General features: G+C 34.9%; 1 protein-coding gene across 1 annotated transcript; it reads right to left on the bottom strand.

The window, feature by feature from the left end:
- Positions 1 to 1,064: 1,064 nt before the first annotated feature.
- Positions 1,065 to 18,330, bottom strand: LOC123542473 (uncharacterized). The gene is made up of 3 exons (XM_053531701.1): positions 17,548 to 18,330; positions 16,112 to 16,173; positions 1,065 to 5,635 (listed from the first exon to the last, which is right to left on the bottom strand). The coding sequence occupies exons 1-3, from the start codon at positions 18,182 to 18,184 to the stop codon at positions 5,477 to 5,479; spliced, it is 858 nt and encodes a 285-aa protein (XP_053387676.1). The 5' UTR covers positions 18,185 to 18,330; the 3' UTR covers positions 1,065 to 5,476.
- Positions 18,331 to 19,284: the final 954 nt, after the last annotated feature.

Genomic DNA, 19,284 nt, shown 5'->3' with positions numbered 1-19,284 from the left:
AGAAACTTTCCTGTTTTTTAGCGGGACAGTTTTAAATCACCCATGTAGGATACTGTTATTATTTTCTCAGTGTATGACATCTGAAATCTAAACAAAATTAAACGGACAGACGGGAAGCTCCGACGTGTATTGTGTATTATCTTTCTAAATTCCATTCAAGGTGTTACTGATAGGCTCACTGATTGACTGAAGGTTGGGTATGGTTATCATAAATTAGCTTAGATTTTTCTTATATAATTGATACTATCATGACTGTACTTAACAAAAAAACAACAACAAAAAATAATGAAGTTATGAAACATACATTAAACCCAAACAGAACAAAGCAAGAAACTTTAATGTAACTTCCACGAAAGACACACAATAATGTTTGAAGGACATATTTCAAAAGATTAGATCAATACATTCTGTAGATAAATCTTATGAATTCTGTATTTGATTGAAAGCATTCCATTGGAGTTCAAGGATATGTGATCGCATGATAAACATAAACGTATTTATACTGGAGAGATACTATTTGAGTATGATTTAGGCGGTTCTCAGACTTTAAGCTTAGTTACACCAGACTTATGTCTGCCCTCCTCCCATTTTTGTGTACTTAAAGTTGGAATACTAACCAAGGGTGACAAAAAAAAACAACGTTTGGCAAGGTGACCTTCGACGTGGTGCGTTTTTCAGGGCGACGTTCGGTGGGGCGACATTAAACGGGACGATGTTCAGCGGAGCGACATTCGGCGGAGCAGACGTTTGTCAGGGCGCCTTGACGATGTCCGGTGGAGCGACCTTTCGCGGATCTACATAGTTACGGAGGGACGCCATTAATTGTTTGCGCTGTTGCTGCAACAGAACGAAGTAATGAAATGACATAAATCAGACACTATAAATGGATATCTTTGTAAGCAGTACAAGCAATTTCGCAGCTGTTCTAGTGTATGCAGGTCTAAAGGACCGGACCTCAACAATACTCCTTATCAAATTATCTTATAAACAAAAGACAATATTTACAGATATGTCATACTGTCACGCCACACTGGTTGCATAGATTGAGAAAGTCAGCAGTTTTTCACACTCGGTTTTATTTACAAGGTTATACAGAACAAACAACTTTACTAATAGTCAATTCAGATATAAATACATCAGCTTTTTAAATAGTATTTTCCCACGTCAAACTTATAATTAATTTGTATTTTTAAATAAAAAAAATCTATAACATAAAAAGCAGTTCTAAATATACCTCCACATTTATTTTTAACCCGCTCTTAAACCGAGCCCAAAATTGAACTTAACCGAGCTGATCTGAACCGATCCGAACTGCTATTATCCGATCCCATTTTTGTAAAATATTTCTAACTTCCTAATTCTGTCTCTGTCTTCTTAACTCAGTTCTCCTTTCTCTTCACTCAGTCCTTCTCTCCCCATTCTCCAGACTCAGTCCTCCTCTCCCTATTCGCCTTTTAATTCTCTGAGTATTTATACCTTTTCACGAACTAAAACGCAATAACATGTTTACACGTATTTCAAAATATTCGAAGCAATTTCAAAAACATGTCAATCAAAACGTCCATTATGTACTCATATAATAGTAAACAACAGATGTAGAATCAATCACATTTGTGTAGTTTCGTAAATGACTGTTACCGAAACAAACAAAATAATTAGGGTCAAACTAATAGATAAAACATTCAACGGTGATTCATTTTGTATAATTTGTTAACAACAACAATATGCTGAACAGGTAAACAAGTAATTAAGATTTCTGGCCAATTAATGAAAATTCCATCGAAAACAAAAATAAAGTAATTAAGGCTGACCAAATCAGTTTCTTTTGAGAATTTCGCAATATCTGATCAGAAATAATCAGGAAACAAAGTCATTGAGGCCAAAAATTAATGGATAAAACACTCAGATGTTACGGAATTTGCTTGAGTAGTAAATACCAACAATAACCTACGCATGTAAACAGAATGCGTATCATTTGTAAGAATTATCAGAATTATCTACCAAAATCAATCACAGATAAAATAAACACAATGATTAATTAACTAAAATCTGATCTGCAAGCTATCATTGTGTTACAATACATTAAGGTTATGAATCCCTACATATGATTTTTCTTTAAACCTAAAAAAACTATAAATAAAAGTTTATTTTTATTTTCCTGTCACATTATATTTTCTATTAAACAACATAAAATGGCACAATCACGAACCCATGAATAATATGTTGCTTTATAGCATATCATTCATAAATTAGAAAGCAAATGTTTTGAAGATCATAGGCTCTCAAAATCACTTTCTTTTTATGAATGAAATTTGATTACACTTTGACTCTGAAGCAATTTGTATCGTACTCTTTCGTTTCTTGCTACAGTTTGAACTTTTGACAAAGAGTGGTCATGCCTTTGTCATAGTCTTTGATATGCAACTTAATTGATAATCAAACCTTTTTGTTATTATTGATGCATAGTTACTCTTAGAAGTGTTTCTTTTAATGTAACGGTATATCAAGGAATATTCCAACACATTTAGTCCTTGTCTGTACAATTTAGAATACCAAAAAATATTTTGTACATTCTGTCATTCTTGTAAATGTTTCCAAATGACTACAATAATCTTCTTTATTAAACATATGTATAAAGTTTTATATTTTTCTTATATCTTGATTTGATATCACTAAAACAGTTTTGTCCAGCTGGTTTTAGTTTTTAATCTAAAGTTTTTATTTTAAATACCAGTATATTTTATTTTGTTTATTAGTTTTGGTTTAACACCACTTTGCAAAAGGAATTCAGTCATGTAATGGTGAGCAGTTAACCTAACAAGTGTCCATGGGTTCTGTACTGGAACTACTCAGTTCTCTGCAGGCAAGTGCTAAGTTCTCTGTATTGTGCAGGTTGGGGTAAATCTACTTCTACTAAGCTGACTTTAGACACAATGTCTTTATTTAATCGCTACGAAGAGCAAAGGCCTCATCCAGACATCTGACTCAGGACTCTATGATTCATCCTATAAAGCTAGGGATGATTTTGTGTATGTTCTTTTTTATGCTACTTTTTCTAAAATTCAGAAAGTACTTTTTACTAAGCTTCACTTTTTTTAACAGGAAGACTGAATATATCAGCTGTGAGATCATGATATTATGGATGAAAAGATGGATATTATTGCGTGTTTTATTGAAATTCCATCTACAATTTGTTACATGAATGGTGCAGAAGAACAGAAGAAAACCTTCTTAAAACTAACAACTAACAGTTCAAAGAAATCAGTTTGCGACAATTTGGGCTTCAACTTCTTTTTAAATATCTTTTTAAAAAGCAACGGTTGTGGTAACGTATTTTAATGTGTGTTACGGAAAACATATCACACTCTCTGACAAGTAAATAAGTATATTGTATTATTAAAGTACAAATTAAGTAATATTAATCATGTTTATGGAATATTTTCTGAGTAATTGATACAATACAATAAGGTTGTTGAAATGGTAACGTAACATGTGTAATGTATGATACATTTTTATTCTTTCTTAAATAAAGTGTTAACTCTATGTCAACAAACATTATAGACCACATAAAAAGTGGATTTTCATTGATTATAATTAACTATATCATTTTATTCAGTTTAGAGGTTTCAGAATTTTATTTGTTGTTTGTGGCACTAGTTCTGTTTATGCAAATTAGCTGAGCACATCCAGTTTTGAGTAAACACATTTGCCATACAAGTAACAAAGTGATATATTACAAAACATTGAGAGAGGTTAAGACCAGAACAAAGCTGATTACTACGTTAAATTGATTTGAAATTTAGAAAATGTTATTTTTTAACAAAATTTTGTTATTTTTTAACATTCTCATTAATATTTATGAATATGCAAATTAGTTAATTAAAATAAAAGTACTGTTTATTAAAGGCCAATGTCTTGGATCAATTTTGACACGTTTTTACTGTTCTATCACCAAAACTGACCAAGACATGACTGTTTATCATCTATATGGTCGGCCTTTTCAAAAATGAATGGTTGCCATGGAAACAGTGAAATCATATAGTTCAAAAGAGTTTTTCCATGGGAACATTTTTGATTTTGAAAGAGTTGGTCCTGAAAAACAATTTGGTACCTATGAAAAAAAGTCTAGGGGCGCGGGGGGGGGGGGGGAGTGGTGGGGCGTGTGCATGATAGACCTCATTGGCCCCCGTACTAATACTATATTCAGATTCAACAGTAACTGTTATTTGATTGCAACATTGAAAACACTATCTTTTCTTATTAGTCCTTAATATCTACCAGTTTCGATTAAAATAGAATGTCAACATATTCTTCGACATGTATATTGCTTACATAGGTTTAAAATTGCAAGTTATATAAAAAGGATTCATAACAAAATAATGAGTGAAATCTAGCACAGAAATTTAATGTAGACATGCTATTGATGCGCGCTGATTAATCCTGTTTATTATATTGATAACACATATCAGCTTAAATGAATTTATGACATAATGCATTTTGCATATTAAAACGCATTTAAAATTAATATTCTACGTAAAATAATCAAATAAAACATACAAAACACATCATCGGTTTTTGTATGTTTAAAGATATTTCTGATAAATAATCAATTACATCTTAACAGCAGATATGAAAATCAGTGTTTCACAACAAAAAATTGCAATACAACGCAACGGTACAGAGTTTATTGTTGCAAATATAAAGTAGAGAAGTGAATGAATTTTCCCTTAGAAAAATTCTAGATTGCAGTTCATATCATAGACCGGCTACCGACTAAATGTCTTTTTGTATTATTTTTTAAATAATTTCTATTACATGTTCTGACCAAACTGTCTTGGCTCTGATTGTTTTTGGAAGAAAAGGCACATAATTATACAAAATTTGGATAGCCTTAGCAGTTATCTCGTGTGAACACAGGGTTTGAACACTGACTATTCATATCAATGAATAGAAGTTTACCCTTTTTCAAGTTCACTTTCATCAGACAGATCGGCAAATACATTGCATATGACCACCGAAAAATAAGCTTTGTAAAATTGTGGCCAAACATACATAAGAAATACACACAATGATTCATCAAAACATACATAAATACATAAATACATTTTGAGACATGGACAAGCTTCTAAGCATATTATACATTCTGTACAGTTTACTGTTAATTGATATGAAGTTAAAAAACACTTGCCACGAAACAGACCAAATATAATCAAACCAAATCAATTAGTTTGATTTAATGGGTAACGAAGGAGAAAACTATATTCAGATTCAACAGCTATAACTACAAATTCCTTACATTTTCTTATACCATTTTCTCTTACTAGTCCTTAATACCTCCCACCTTCAATTTCAACTGAATGTGAATATATTTTCCGACATGTAAAATACTAACATATGTTTTAATTTGCAATTAATAGTAAAATGATTCATAACTAAATGCTGTCTAAAAATATTTCCTTCAAATTATGTGCATGGATTAGACAGAGTTTAACTTCTCTTCCATGAGTTTGATTTCATCCCATCCCGTTCCTACTCTGTAACCAAATCGTGTCTGTTCTGTAGCATCCCACTTCACGTCGACAGTTCCATCTTGATGTACAGCTGTTACAGTACCTGGTTTGCCGTGGTGAAGCCACTAAATTGAAAAGAATGTTACGTTTGAACATGGGCTGATAATAGGATACATTCATGACGAGGTATTGATGCTATTCTAATATGCGTGTTGATTTCGCATTTGCAGTAATTGCTCAACAGTCTCATAAAATAAACCTAATAAAAAAGTCACTTAATCAATACGATGTAATTCGTTTTACAATATGGAGCATCTGTCAAATATTCATGAACTGCATCTGAAATTAAATAGGTTGTTTCGATAAACATCTGACGTCTAGTAAAGAGTTGATAAATTGTGATAACTAAAGGACTACTGAAACGAATTCTCAACACGCTTGTTCCTTTGGTCGCCATGGTTGCAACCAAGGAAGACATCAGTTTTCCGTACATTTTACGAAGGGAATTCAGATTTTTTAGACATGTGCGCTTCGATAGAAACTATTCAAATGATTTGAATGGGGTTTGAATAGCCATGTCATTTGACAATTTCAACACAATTAGTTTTCTTATAGCTGATTTACAAGCGTTTTGGTTAAAACAGGTTTTATTTTTTATTGTTATAACTGCAATTGTTTAGAAAGGGCATGGATATCCAGTAATCGCAGAAAAAAGAAAACAAGTGAAAGCTGTAAACGGATCCTTAACACAAATTTTCTCGAATTCCGATTTATGTCCCTGATATTCTCTTCTCTTTCCTTTGCTGAAAATAAAGATTACTGGGCGTCGTTACAATTTAAGGGGCGGCGCCCTTGGTAGCGCAGAATCTCATGTCTACTTAGGGCAAACTTTATGTGGCTTTCTGGCCATGAATGGCCCGGATGGAAAAGTACGTTTCTGTTAAATGTAAATGTTTTCATTTAGCAATATTAAATATATGGTTAATTATAGGTTTCTTTCTATATTTCATATATGGCCAGTTTCAAAATTTTCTGAATATCCCTCGTAACACATATCACTGATTATCGTATCGGCAAATTATACTTGATATTAAAGATACAAGAAAAAAACAATAATTAACATTAGAGACTGACATCCCAAAAGTATTATATAATCAATGATTAATTCCAGCAGTCAAACTGCGCCATACCAGAGGCGTTCGCATGCTGATGAACGCCTTTTAATATTTTGTGCATTTATACGTCGTGTATTTCGACGTTGAATCATGGTCTAATTAGATAGCAGTAAAATTAAACAAAAAAACAAGGCTAACGTTCCCATCTCTTAACAAAAAATGTATGACCACTCATTTCCTAAATTGAATAATTTTCTAACCGATTTTTATGGAAGATCACAGAAATAGCAAAATCGACGCAGAAATAGAATGGTTTGGAACTCTGAGTACTGTATTAGATTACTTTTCTTGTGTTTACGATAGGTAAACCCTGTCTTATTACATATTTATATAACATTTGGCCTGTTCTTTATACAATGTGTACGCTATTCGGCAAACTTGAAGCATGAATACCAGAATATATTTTAATTCTATATTGCCAATACATTACGGAAGATATTAATGCTCTTACATATATATTTGATTGGTTCTTAAGAATAATAAAACAGTTATACACAAATTTCCCACAAATAGATATTACTGTCTATACATACAAACATATAAATATGTATTTATAATATATTCGAGAAATATCAAAGTATGTTCATTTTTAGTAAAGAGGGGTAGTATGCATTACTTTACAAGAGGGACAGCTAGTTAACGTTCCATATAACAGTATACTGTTAGTGTGAAAACACGGTTATACTTTGTTTAAAGCACCCTGTATACAATTACATACTGCATATAAAATGTTGTTGGGTATGAATTTAAAGCCAGATTACGCAAAATTATTTAAGTTGTTCGCTGACATTATATGCTTATATGTACAATGAATAATTTCTTCATTTTTTTTCTTCATTTTGTATGCGTGTGTAAAATCTGAAATAATTAAAAAAAAACAATAATTCTTAATAGCCTCGATAGCCTAGTGGTAGAGCGTCCGCTTCGAGTGCCAGAGGTCGTGGGTTCGATCCCCGGCCGCGTCATACCAAAGACGTGAAAAATGGTACCAGTAGCTCCCTTGCTTGGTGCTCAGCATTAAAAGGGAAACTGGCCTCTTCTCTCATACCCTCTTGGCGATGGATTCCATCAGGAATGAGGTGTCGAGAGTGATTAATATAAGTTGTAGAACTTCCTTCACAATCGACCTAAAATAAATTATGTATAAACTAATTATTCTTATATAAAATCCAAAAGCAATTTCATTCAAGCGACAATATTGACACCACGTCGACATAAGAATTGTCGCCAAACATACGTCGAGAAAGAACGCTACCACATTTGTTCTATCATTTCATATGAAAGACGATTCCAAATCGAAATGGTTTAATAGAAAACTATTACTATATCATTATGTGCGTCCCTACGTTTATGCACGCCTAAGGCATTCTGCGAGATGTGTTACTTCCTTCACAATCGACCTAAAATAAATTATGTATAAACTAATTATTCTTATATAAAATCCAAAAGCATTTCATTGAAGCGACAATACTGACACCACGTCGACATATGAATTGTCGCCAAACATACGTCGAGAAAGAACGCTACCACATTTGTTCTATCATTTCATATGAAAGACGATTCCAAATCGAAATGGTTTAATAGAAAATTATTACTATATCATTATGTGCGTCCCTACGTTTATGCACGCCTAAGGCATTCTGCGAGATGTGTTACTTCCCTTATTTCAATACTGCAGGACATGCATTTGATTTTATTCATATTAAATGATCTCGTGCGCTCGACATCTTATCTCGTGCGCACAACATCTTATCTTGATCGCACGGTACCTTACTCCAAGAGCACGACATCTTTATCTCGTGCGCAGGACATCTTATCTCGAGCGCTCGACATCTTATCTCATGTAAATGATATCTTATCTCGACCTCTTATCGCGTGTGCACGGCATCTTACCACGAGCAAAATACATCTTATCTTATCCACATTTATTATATCGCGAGCGTTCTACATCTTACCTGAAGCGCACGACATTCCATGTCGATAACCGAACATCTTATCACGTGTTCCTGGCTTCTTACCTCGAGCGCGCGGCATCTTTTCTGAAGCGCTCGGCATCTTTATATGTCGTACGTACGAAATATAATCTGTATATATAAAGCCCTTTGTGTGTAATCAGATCTCCCCCCCCCCCTCCCCAGACACACACAGAGGCAAATCTCCTCCAACCACACCTCCACAATTGTAACTAGTTACTCTTGAACATTCCTACGCGGGGAAAATCTAACTTATCAGTTCTAATCCCCATCCCCACCCCGGCCCTCGTTAACTTTCCTGACAGGTCAGTTGTTGCCCCTGTTTGTGAATTGGAACGGGTTAATTCTGGTCATTCTTAACAAGCCTGCTTTTTATTTTTGTTAGTCTGTTTAAATTTCATATAAAATAAGAAATATGTTTCATATTTTTGTAAATTAAAGAAATGTTTTAAATGAACTTATTTTAATTTCTGTCATATTTTCTGTAAAGAAATTACTGCTGACCTGTCCAGCAGGGAGAAGAAATTGACCGGTCAGCTCTCAACCCCCTAGCCAGTACTTGCTTTGTTAGATGGAGGAAAGAAATTGAAATCTTTTCCCCCTAACAAGAACTTTACCTGTCAGTTGGAGAGAAGAAATTGACCGGTTAGTTTTTCACCCATCGTATACTTGACCTGTCAAGTAGGGGTGTGGGGGAAGATATTGACAACTATGCAATTCTTACTCTGTCAGGTGGGGGAAGAAATAACTGGTCAGTTCTTTCCCATTAGCATATACTTGTCCTTTCAGGTGGCGGAAGAAATAGGTCAAGTACAGGCTAATGGGAAAAGCACTGACCGGTCAATTTCTTCCCCACCTAACAGAGCAATATAGGATAATATTATAATAAAGTAAACGCTGGGGGGGAGGGGAAGAACTGACCGGTAAGTTTCTCCTCCCCACTTGACAGGTCAAATACTGGCTATGGGGGAAAGAACTTAACAGTTAATTTATTCCCCCCACCTTACAGAGCACGTACTGGCTAGGGGAGGTCAGGTGTATGCTAGGGGGGGGGGGGGGGGGGGGGGGGGAACTGGTTTGTAAATTTCTTCCCCCACCTAACAGAGCAAGTACCGGCTAGGGGAAAAATAACTGATTAGTCAATTTCTTCCCCAAACTGACAGGTCAAGTACTGGTTAAGGGGCGGGGGCAGGGCTGACCCGCCAGTCTCTTCCCCCAACTGATAGGTAAAGTACTGGCTAGGTTTTTTTCCCCAACCTGACAGGTCAAGTACTGGCTATTTGGGGAGAAGAACTCTCCAGTCAATTTCTTTCCCGCACCTTACAGAGCAAGTACTGGCTAGGGGGAAAGAACTGACCGGTCAATTTCTTCTACCATCTGACAGGTGAAGCATTGGTTATGGGGACAGGCTGGCCAGTTTCTTCCCTCACCTAATCCTAATAGGTCAAGTGCGGGTTAGGGCTTCTTCCCCCACTTGTCAAGTATATGCTAAGGAAAAGAACTGTTCGGCCTGTTTCTTCCCCCACCTGATAGGTACTGGCTAGGGTTTTTTTCCCCAACCTGGAAGGTAAAGTACTGGCTATTTGGGGAGAAGAACTGACCGGTCAATTTCTTCCCCCACCTTACAGAGCATGTTCTGGCTAGGGGAAAGAATCTTTTTCTACCACCTGACAGGTCAAGTACTGGTTATGGGGGGAAGGGACTAACCGGCCGGTTTCTTCCCTTACCTGATAGGTCAAGTACTGGTTAGGGTTTCATCCCCCGCATGACAGGTCAAATACAGACTAGGCGGGGGGAAGAACTGACCTGTCTATTTCTTATCCCACCTAACAGGGCAAGTACTGGCCAAGGGAAAAAAGATCAGACTGATCAATTTCTTCCCAAACTTGTCAGGTCAAGTATATGCTAGGCGGGAAAGAATGACTGATCAATTTCTTCCCCCACCTGACAGGTCAAGTATACGCTAGGGGGAAAGAACTGACTAGTCAGTTTATTCTCCCAACCCGACAGTTCAAGTACTGCCTTGGGGTGGATTTAGAGCTGACCGATCAATTTCTTTCCCCACCTTACAAGCTAAGGGAGAAGGAACTGACCGGTCAATTTCTTCCTCCACCTGTCAGTTCAAGTATTTGCTGGGGTGGGGGAGAGAACTGACTGGTAAATTTCTACCCCCACTTGACAGGTCAGGTATACTAGGGGGGAAATAACTGACCAGTCAGTTTTTTCTTCCAACCCGACAGGTCAAGTACTGATCGGTCAATATCTTCCCCCCACCTAACAGAGCAAGAACTGGCTAGGAAGGGAAGAACTGAATGGTCAAATTCTTCTCCACCAGGCAGGTCAAGTACTGGTTAAAAGGGGGGTGGGAGCGGGAAGAAGGACTGACTGGTCAGTTTATTCCCCCACCGGATAGGTCATGTATCGGCTAGGGTTTCTTCCCCAACCTGAGTACAAGTACAAGCTAAGGGGAAAGATTTCTTCCCCTACTTAGTATAGCAAATAGAATGAAAAAGGTTCTAGATACGAGGGTTGTCCCAGAAAATAGTAGACTTTTTATTATTTTGAAAATAAGCGACTCATAAAATAATTATTGTAACTGATGTTGTTTCATTGTATACTCTACAGTAGTATAGAATTTAGAATTAAATATCTATCATATTATTTGAGTATTTCTTAAATAATGGACAGTAATCATTGCTAATCGGCACAAACACAATTGTCCAACTACAAAAATGACAAAAATGAGTGGTTTCCTTTTAAATTTGTATGTGGCGCGTAATTATCTTGCATTTCTAGTCTTTGACATCACTATTATTAAAACAATGACGTAATATTGAAAGTAATGATTGCACACCATTTCCGAAATTGCGAAGTAAGATAACTTTGCGGCTCAGAAATTATTAATTAATTGTGCGAAGATCGCGGTATGATCCCCTCACTAGTAAAACGAGGAATGTAAAATTCGAGAAGTTTGGCAAATGTTAGCAGGACACTTGTCTTTACGTGACAAAATCGTTTTAAGGAAGGTTAGGCGAGTGATTAAAAGAGAGGGCAACATAAAAGTTTAATACTTTTCTTCGCCGCAAACTTATCTGAGGACGCCATTTCTGAAATGGCATGCGACCATTACTTAAAAATTAACGTCACTATTTTAACATATTAAGTGATGTCAAATTCTTAAAACGCAACATAGTTACAAATCACACATTACTCTTAACGATTATATATGTTTTAATCTTGTGAGATGTACATCGGGCAAGCTACATTTTAAAATGAAACTATTAAATGATGGAGTGGGAAAATTGAGCGTGCGCCGACTAGTACTGACTGCCGTCCATTATTCAAGAAGTACTCAAACAAGCAAATTCGATGAATTGGTATCCCCCGCCGAAAGGGTCTGTGGTGAGGAACAAGGCAAGTCTATGATGTAATGAGTTGCACACAAGAAGAAAATATTCCAGGGATACTATTTGATAAACGACATTGTGTCTGAAATCATTAGTCCTCCACCTCTGATTCATGTGGGGAAGTTTGCAGTTACTTGCGGAGAACAGGTCTGTACTGGTACAGAATCCAGGAACACTGGTTAGGTTAACTGCCCGTCGTTACATGACTGAAATACTGTTGAAAAACGGCGATAAACCCAAAAACAAACAAAACAAACAAACCCTTTTAAAGTTTCAACCAATGCTCCTTTTGTCATAGAGCTTAGATAGGTTGGTAGATAGGTAGGTAGATAGATAGATAGATAGATAGATAGATAGAAAGACATATAGACAGACATATAGACAGACAGACAGACAGACAGACAGATAGATAGATAGATAGATAGATAGATTTCAACATAAAAAATGTACAATTTACATGGCGACATTATATGTTAAGGATAGCACAAAAAAGAGTTAAAATAAACTCTTATTTTCATTGTGGTCCTTGGGATATAGTATTGTATGACATAGGAAGAATAATTTATCACAGTAAAAAAATAATCACAACAAATGCCTTAAGATAAGTTTGTATAAAATTCCTATGCTTAAAATTGATTGACTAGTATAAATAATGATTGACTAGTAAAAAACACAATGCAAAATTCTATCTATAATGCAATCTAACTAAAATTCATATTAAGCTTTAAAAATGTTCCTTAACCTTACTTTTAAATGAATACATGGTGGTGGCATCCCTAACATTTTGTGGCAGACTGTTCCATAAACAACAACCATTATAAGCAAATGCTATTTTCCCAAAACCTTCGACCCCTGGGAGAGAATATCTTTTTCTGTCATACATTAAAAAACCTGTACCATCAAGGGAGGCATTTTCCTTTGCTCTGAACCTTGTGGGATAATCATGAACAGTATTGATATGGGTAAAGTGTTCACTTAAATATGAAGGAGCAAAATTAGAATTGATTTTATAAACATGACAGAGAGTTATTTGATTAACTCTACTTGAAACTGGTAACCAGTTAAGACGTGAAAAATGCTCAATTCCAATGTGTGACATGGGATTTAAATTCAACACAAAAAGTATAAGTTTATTTTGTTTGACCTTTAACTTGTGTTTTAATTCCTATGTTAAACTATTAAACCAAGTAGAAGAGGCATAGTCGAAATGACATTGTACAAGTGATGTATCTAAGAGCTTTTTTGTGTGCAAAGTGAGAAATTCACTTTTACGGTAGAGAAATTTTAACAGAGCATTGGATTTCTTAATAACAGACCTAGCCATTGACTCAAATGACAAACTTTGATCAATGGTTGCACCAAGATATTTAACTGAAATTTGGAATCAATAGTTTGACCATTGCAATTTAAATCAAGATTTCTATGTTTTTTAACCTTTGCACTGACCCAAATAAGATAGATTCTGTCTTACCAAGGTGAAGAGATAGTTTATTACATACAAGCCATTGACTGACAATATTCAGATCCTGACTTAAGAGATTTTCAATATCACACTTGTTTTAGGCAGACACAAGAATTCCTGAGTCATCAGCATAGAGAAGCAGCTTGTTTTATTACAACAGCTGGCATGTCATTCACATAAATAAGAAAAAGCAGAGGACCTAATATAGATCCCTGGGGCACACTACATGTTATACTGACAGAAGATCTAAGACAAAGTACATGATATTTCAACCAATTGGCGTCTATCAGACAAATACGAAGAAAACCATCTGATAGAGGACTCTGTGAGACCCAATGCTCTTAGTTTCATTAAAAGAATTGAGTGGTTGGCGGTATCAAACGCCTTTTGGAGATCTAAAAGAACCATACCCACAAGATGACCTTTATCCATCTGAAAACGAATGTAGTCTGTGAGGTGAATAAGGCATGTATCAGTTGAAAACCCGTGTCTAAAACCTTACTGATATTCATACAAAAGACTATTTTGAACAAGGTACTGTTCTAACTGATCATAAATGACTCGCTCAAAGATCTTAGATACAATACTAAGGATAGAAACTGGACGATAATTCCCAACATCCGTCTTATCATTCTATTTGTACAAAGGCACTACAGGAGCAGACTTAAGTTCATCAGGGACAGTACCTTGTATAATTGACACGTTTATAACATGTGAAAGTGGACCAGCAATAATAGAGGCCGAGTCTTAAACAAAACGTGAGGGAATCCCGTCTAAACCTGTCGCCTTATTTGGACAAAGATTGTTTAGATACTTCTAAACCTTATTTTCAGAAACAATTGAAAATGAAAAACTATCAGGCTTAACACCTTTAGAAGAATAAAAATTAAAAACAAAATTCATACCAAAATTATTAACACAGTTTGGTAATTTGCTCACAAGTTTATCTGCAACAGAGGTGTAAAATGAGTTAATTTTTTCTGCCACCTTGAGTTTATCAAAACAAATGTTACCATCAATGGTCAGACCAATATTACTTGAGCACTGATTATTCGTACTTGGTAAACCTAGATCTTTTAGGCTTTTCCATAAAGACTTAGAGTCATTTTTATTGTTTTCAAGAAAAGTTTTTACAGAAGTTCTTTTTTGCATTCATAATAACAGTATTAGCCTTGTTTCTCATGAAAGGATTAAAGTTTTCTTCAGATTTGACATTTTTGAAATTATTAAAAGCTTTATCCCTAGCCTTAATACATTTTAGAACTTTAGAGTCAACCCATTCTTCAGTTTTTTGTATAAATCAGATATTATTACCTTTTTGTTTATAAATATTTTGTTTGTTGGATTTAACACTGCACCGACACATGATAGGTCATATGGTGACTTTCCAGCTTTAATGGTGGAGAAAGAAACCAGGTGCCTCTCCGTGCATTATTTTATCACAAGCGGGCACCTGGGTAGAACCACCGACCTTACGTAAGCCACTGGATGGCTTCCTCACATGAGGAATCCAACTCTCCGAGTAAGGCTCGAACCCACATCGATGAGGGGCAAGTAATTTGAAGTCAGCGACCTTAATCAATCGGCCACGGAGGCCCCGACGTTTATAAATCTAACGTATTAGCTGCCAAAACTAACGCGATACAAGGTGCATCTAAATGCATTTAAATTCTTCCACACCCCACTAGACAGTTTTTTGCTCAGGAGAAAGAACTGACGGTAGGAAAACTGGGCTGTTACACCGGAATCTTTTTATATCACAAATCAAGTATTCATGTTCCTAATTTACGTTTTAACATATATTTCAAAATCAAATGTTGTCTTAAAGTAATATACATGTGCAAGACAAAGTGTACTGTGTTAGATGAGACTAACACGTCCAAATCCTGTTCCTACTCTGTAAATACACGTCACCATTACCATCTGGATGTTAAGCTGTTAAAGTATCTGGCCCGTGGACCAACAAATTTGCAAAGTACTCGAGTTTTAAATACGGGTTGATAATATTATTGATTATGACAAGGTATTGACGTATTATTCTATTCTGCAGAGTGATCTTGCATTTACATTTATTTATATTCTTCAGAATGCTAAGCAATCTCATGACATGATAAAAAGGTCGCTTAAACAAACTGATGTGATATTTCTTTTCTTAATTATTTATTTATTTTTTGCTAAGACTGTCTCTCAGAGATTGTGCTAAAGTGCATTTGAAAGTAAATAGGTGGTATTGATATACTATCTATTAGCATGCGTCATTGTATCGTACATTTTAACAAATATCACAGCTTATCGTCACGACAATAGTATCAATATCAGCTTTATATCACTATATTTACATTGCCTAGCCTATATAATTTAAACTTTAAACCTTTTTTACAACTCTTATTCAATTATGAAAACAATGAAGCGTTAAATTATAAAATATTACAGGTTGATTAAAAGATTTAATTTTTGTTATTGGTGTTTTGATATTAAGTAGTAACGTTAGTGTTATAAGTTCAACTTTGGCCTGATTTTATATCGTCCTTGAAATACTGTTACAGTTAATATAGAAAAACAAAACAAAAGAAATGATATTTACCAATTCAAATTTCGTTTCATTTTGTGCTTGTACACGGGCACCGACAAAAACAGGTCCCACACCTAGAAATATAAATGAAACTATTTATGTGTTTAAATAGAACTTGATGCATAATTATGTTTCGAACAATTGTTTTAATTACATTCTAAAAATGAAAGGGTATACATAATTTGGTTATTATCATTATCCGGCAACGAAAAGCCACCTTGCCTTTGTCATTTAGCTGTACATGTGCTTATATCTATATTTATCTCACCTTCTGCAAGTTTCTCGCATTTTTATTGGCTAATAGACGTAACGTGCAGACACGATATATAGCCCAATGGTTACAGGATTTCAGTCTGCACTGTAAGTAGCTTTTACTATTTATACAATGTGTCGATTATAGCATGGAAGTAAAGCTTAGTCAGCAGATAAAAACGTTATACAGCTTGTTGGTAACAGGATACCGGATCCCGCATCCTAGTTGCAATCATAAAGCAGTGTAACTAATGATTTCGTACGTACACTGTTCACTGTGAGCGAAATGCATTCAAGGGACGATTGGTTTTCCTATCAGGTCTTTTTGTTGACATTTTGTACATTTCTTATGTTGCTTTATCGTCAAAAAACGAAACTACACAGAAGCTTTTTTAGGTCTGATTAATGATTAATGCTGATGAAATTGCATGGTGCTATTTTAAAATATCCCGAAAACTTGACACAATATCGTGACAAACGTGGCTATTTGTCAACTTAAACAATGCATCACATGTTCCTTTAGATACACCTCGTAAAAACTGCATTATGACATTACGTCTTTGTTTTCTTTCTATGACCTGCAAAGTATAGCTCTGAGATTATTACATGAGTACTTATAAATAGTAACTATTTTGTGCTGAAAATGTTCTTGTTATCGTATTGTCTCATGCATTATCACATTATCATAATTGGCCCCGGGGCCATTATCAATAATGGCACTGACGTTAACGCGGGAAAATAACGTTCGTAAACAGAAATGACGTCATGGCGTCTCATGGTCTTGAGGTAGAACAGCGAATACTTCAGTTTAGTTTATCTTCTTCGGCGTAACGTCGTGTATTCTTCGTGAAATAACTTATTTTTATCTCTAAATTATGCAATAATCAAGAAAATACAAGTACCAAGGCATTTGATTACATACGGTTTGTAGCCTCTTATACAAATAATATAGAAACTTGAAAGCTGGAATATGCCAGTAGATGCTAGTACCTTTAAAACTGACACACTAAACTTTATTTTTAATATATTATAGGTAAACATGTAATAAACAGGTAGAGCGGTGTCTTTGTGTGATACTGGCCCTGGAAGAAGATAATTATCACCTCGCCAGGGCCATTTTCACTCGAGAGCATCGCCCTCCTATTTATTAACCTATACATAAACACCAGTTACAATAAAATGTATCGTTATTTTACCAGTTTTTGTATCTGTTTCCTGCTGTTCTGGCTTCTTTGGTTCCACAAATGTTAATGTATCAACGTTCATTTCCAAATTTGTGATTTCATCATGCTTGGGTTCATTTACATTCGAAATATTCCGTTTGCCAAGTTTTTCTCTTGATTTGATGATACTGGAGAGTTGTTGATTAGGAACAAATTCATAAACCTTGATTTCGGATACTGATTGTAAAGTTTTTGACAGCTCTTGTTCAATTTCCAGAACTCTTGCTTTGCTACGTACTGTTTGTTTAAACAGTACATTTTCTCTATGGACAGTTGGGTTAGGTTTCTGCTTCAAACCTTCAATTGCAGACAAATATTTTGCACAATCGTTGTCTACCTTATCAAGACGTTTTTTGTTGTCGGATATAAATCGTTTCATTTCAGATATTATGTCTGTTTCTGCCTTATCCAGATAACTATTGATATATGTTCTAAACTTTCTTATCTTAGTTAACACTTCTTCATGCATCCCGTTACAATCTTTTCGATTCTTTTGGACTTTCTCATAGTTTGTTTTGATATTGCGCTCTAGTTGTTCTATTTTTCTCTTCAAGTTGATAAAATCCTCGGTTTCCTGAACGTTTTTCGCTATTTTACCGGAAACTTCCATTTCTTACGTTTATCGTAAATTATATTTAAGATTTGATCACATTCATGTGTATAACTTTCAATATATACGTCTTCTATTAACACCGTAAATACAATTATTTCGGTCACATATACAAATGTCCGTGTAGATATCGGCTAGCAGATATCACTGTGGTTGGATAATACGTTGTGTACATTTGATATTATTGTTTGATTAGATTTTAAACAATAATGTTAAAATGTTTTAATTATGGTAAAGTAATAATCGGTAACATCATTTGTAAATGTCATTCCAGATCATGATTTCGTAAAAATGTATAAATTATTTGAGGAAAAATCTTAGTACGGATGAACGGTAGAAAGGTATTCACTGAACTTTATAAGAGACCTTATTCTAAATTGACTACAATTATTAGCTCTATTATGCATCTTGGGCATGTTTCACAAAAGTCCATAAGTTCATCTCTGGTTCCGTCCTAGGTATGAAATTTTAAAACATATTTATTTAATAGCATGCAACCTGTATAATTTGAGGAAGATTTGACTAAATTCATTTTAGAAATAGCCGTACAGTTAAAACAAGAGCTGTCACAGGAGACAGCGCGCTCGACTATTTCGATGCTGGATAGTGAAACTGGGCACATCTGAGGAAACTAGAGCTGTCACTGGAGTGTTTAATGACTCCAATTGTGGATGAAGATATTGCACAATAGCCTGAGTCTATGTCAAAAATATCAACTTAAAGTAATCGGAGAGGTAAAGATAAAATGTATCAAAACATTATATAAGTATATCCTAAGCAAAAAGGGGCATAATTCATTAAATATTGATGTCAGAGTTATGCAGCTTGTGCCATATAGTGTGGGTGATGATGCTGAACAACTATGTTAAGTTTGAATCAAATCCATTCAGTAATAACAGAGACAGAGTGAAAGTACATCAAAACTTTAACCTAAAATTCTAAGTAAAAAGGGGGAATAATTAATGAAAAATTGGTGCCAGAGTTATGCACCTTGCGTCATATTGTATGGGTGATTATGTTGAACAACTATTTTAAGTTTGAATCAAATCCATTCAGTAATAACAGAGACAGAGTGAAAGTGCATCAAAACTTTAACCTAA

The sequence above is a fragment of the Mercenaria mercenaria genome, chromosome 19 (assembly GCF_021730395.1).
Source record: "Mercenaria mercenaria strain notata chromosome 19, MADL_Memer_1, whole genome shotgun sequence".
NCBI classification, from domain to species: domain Eukaryota; kingdom Metazoa; phylum Mollusca; class Bivalvia; order Venerida; family Veneridae; genus Mercenaria; species Mercenaria mercenaria.
This window is presented reverse-complemented; position numbering and strand designations above follow the sequence as displayed.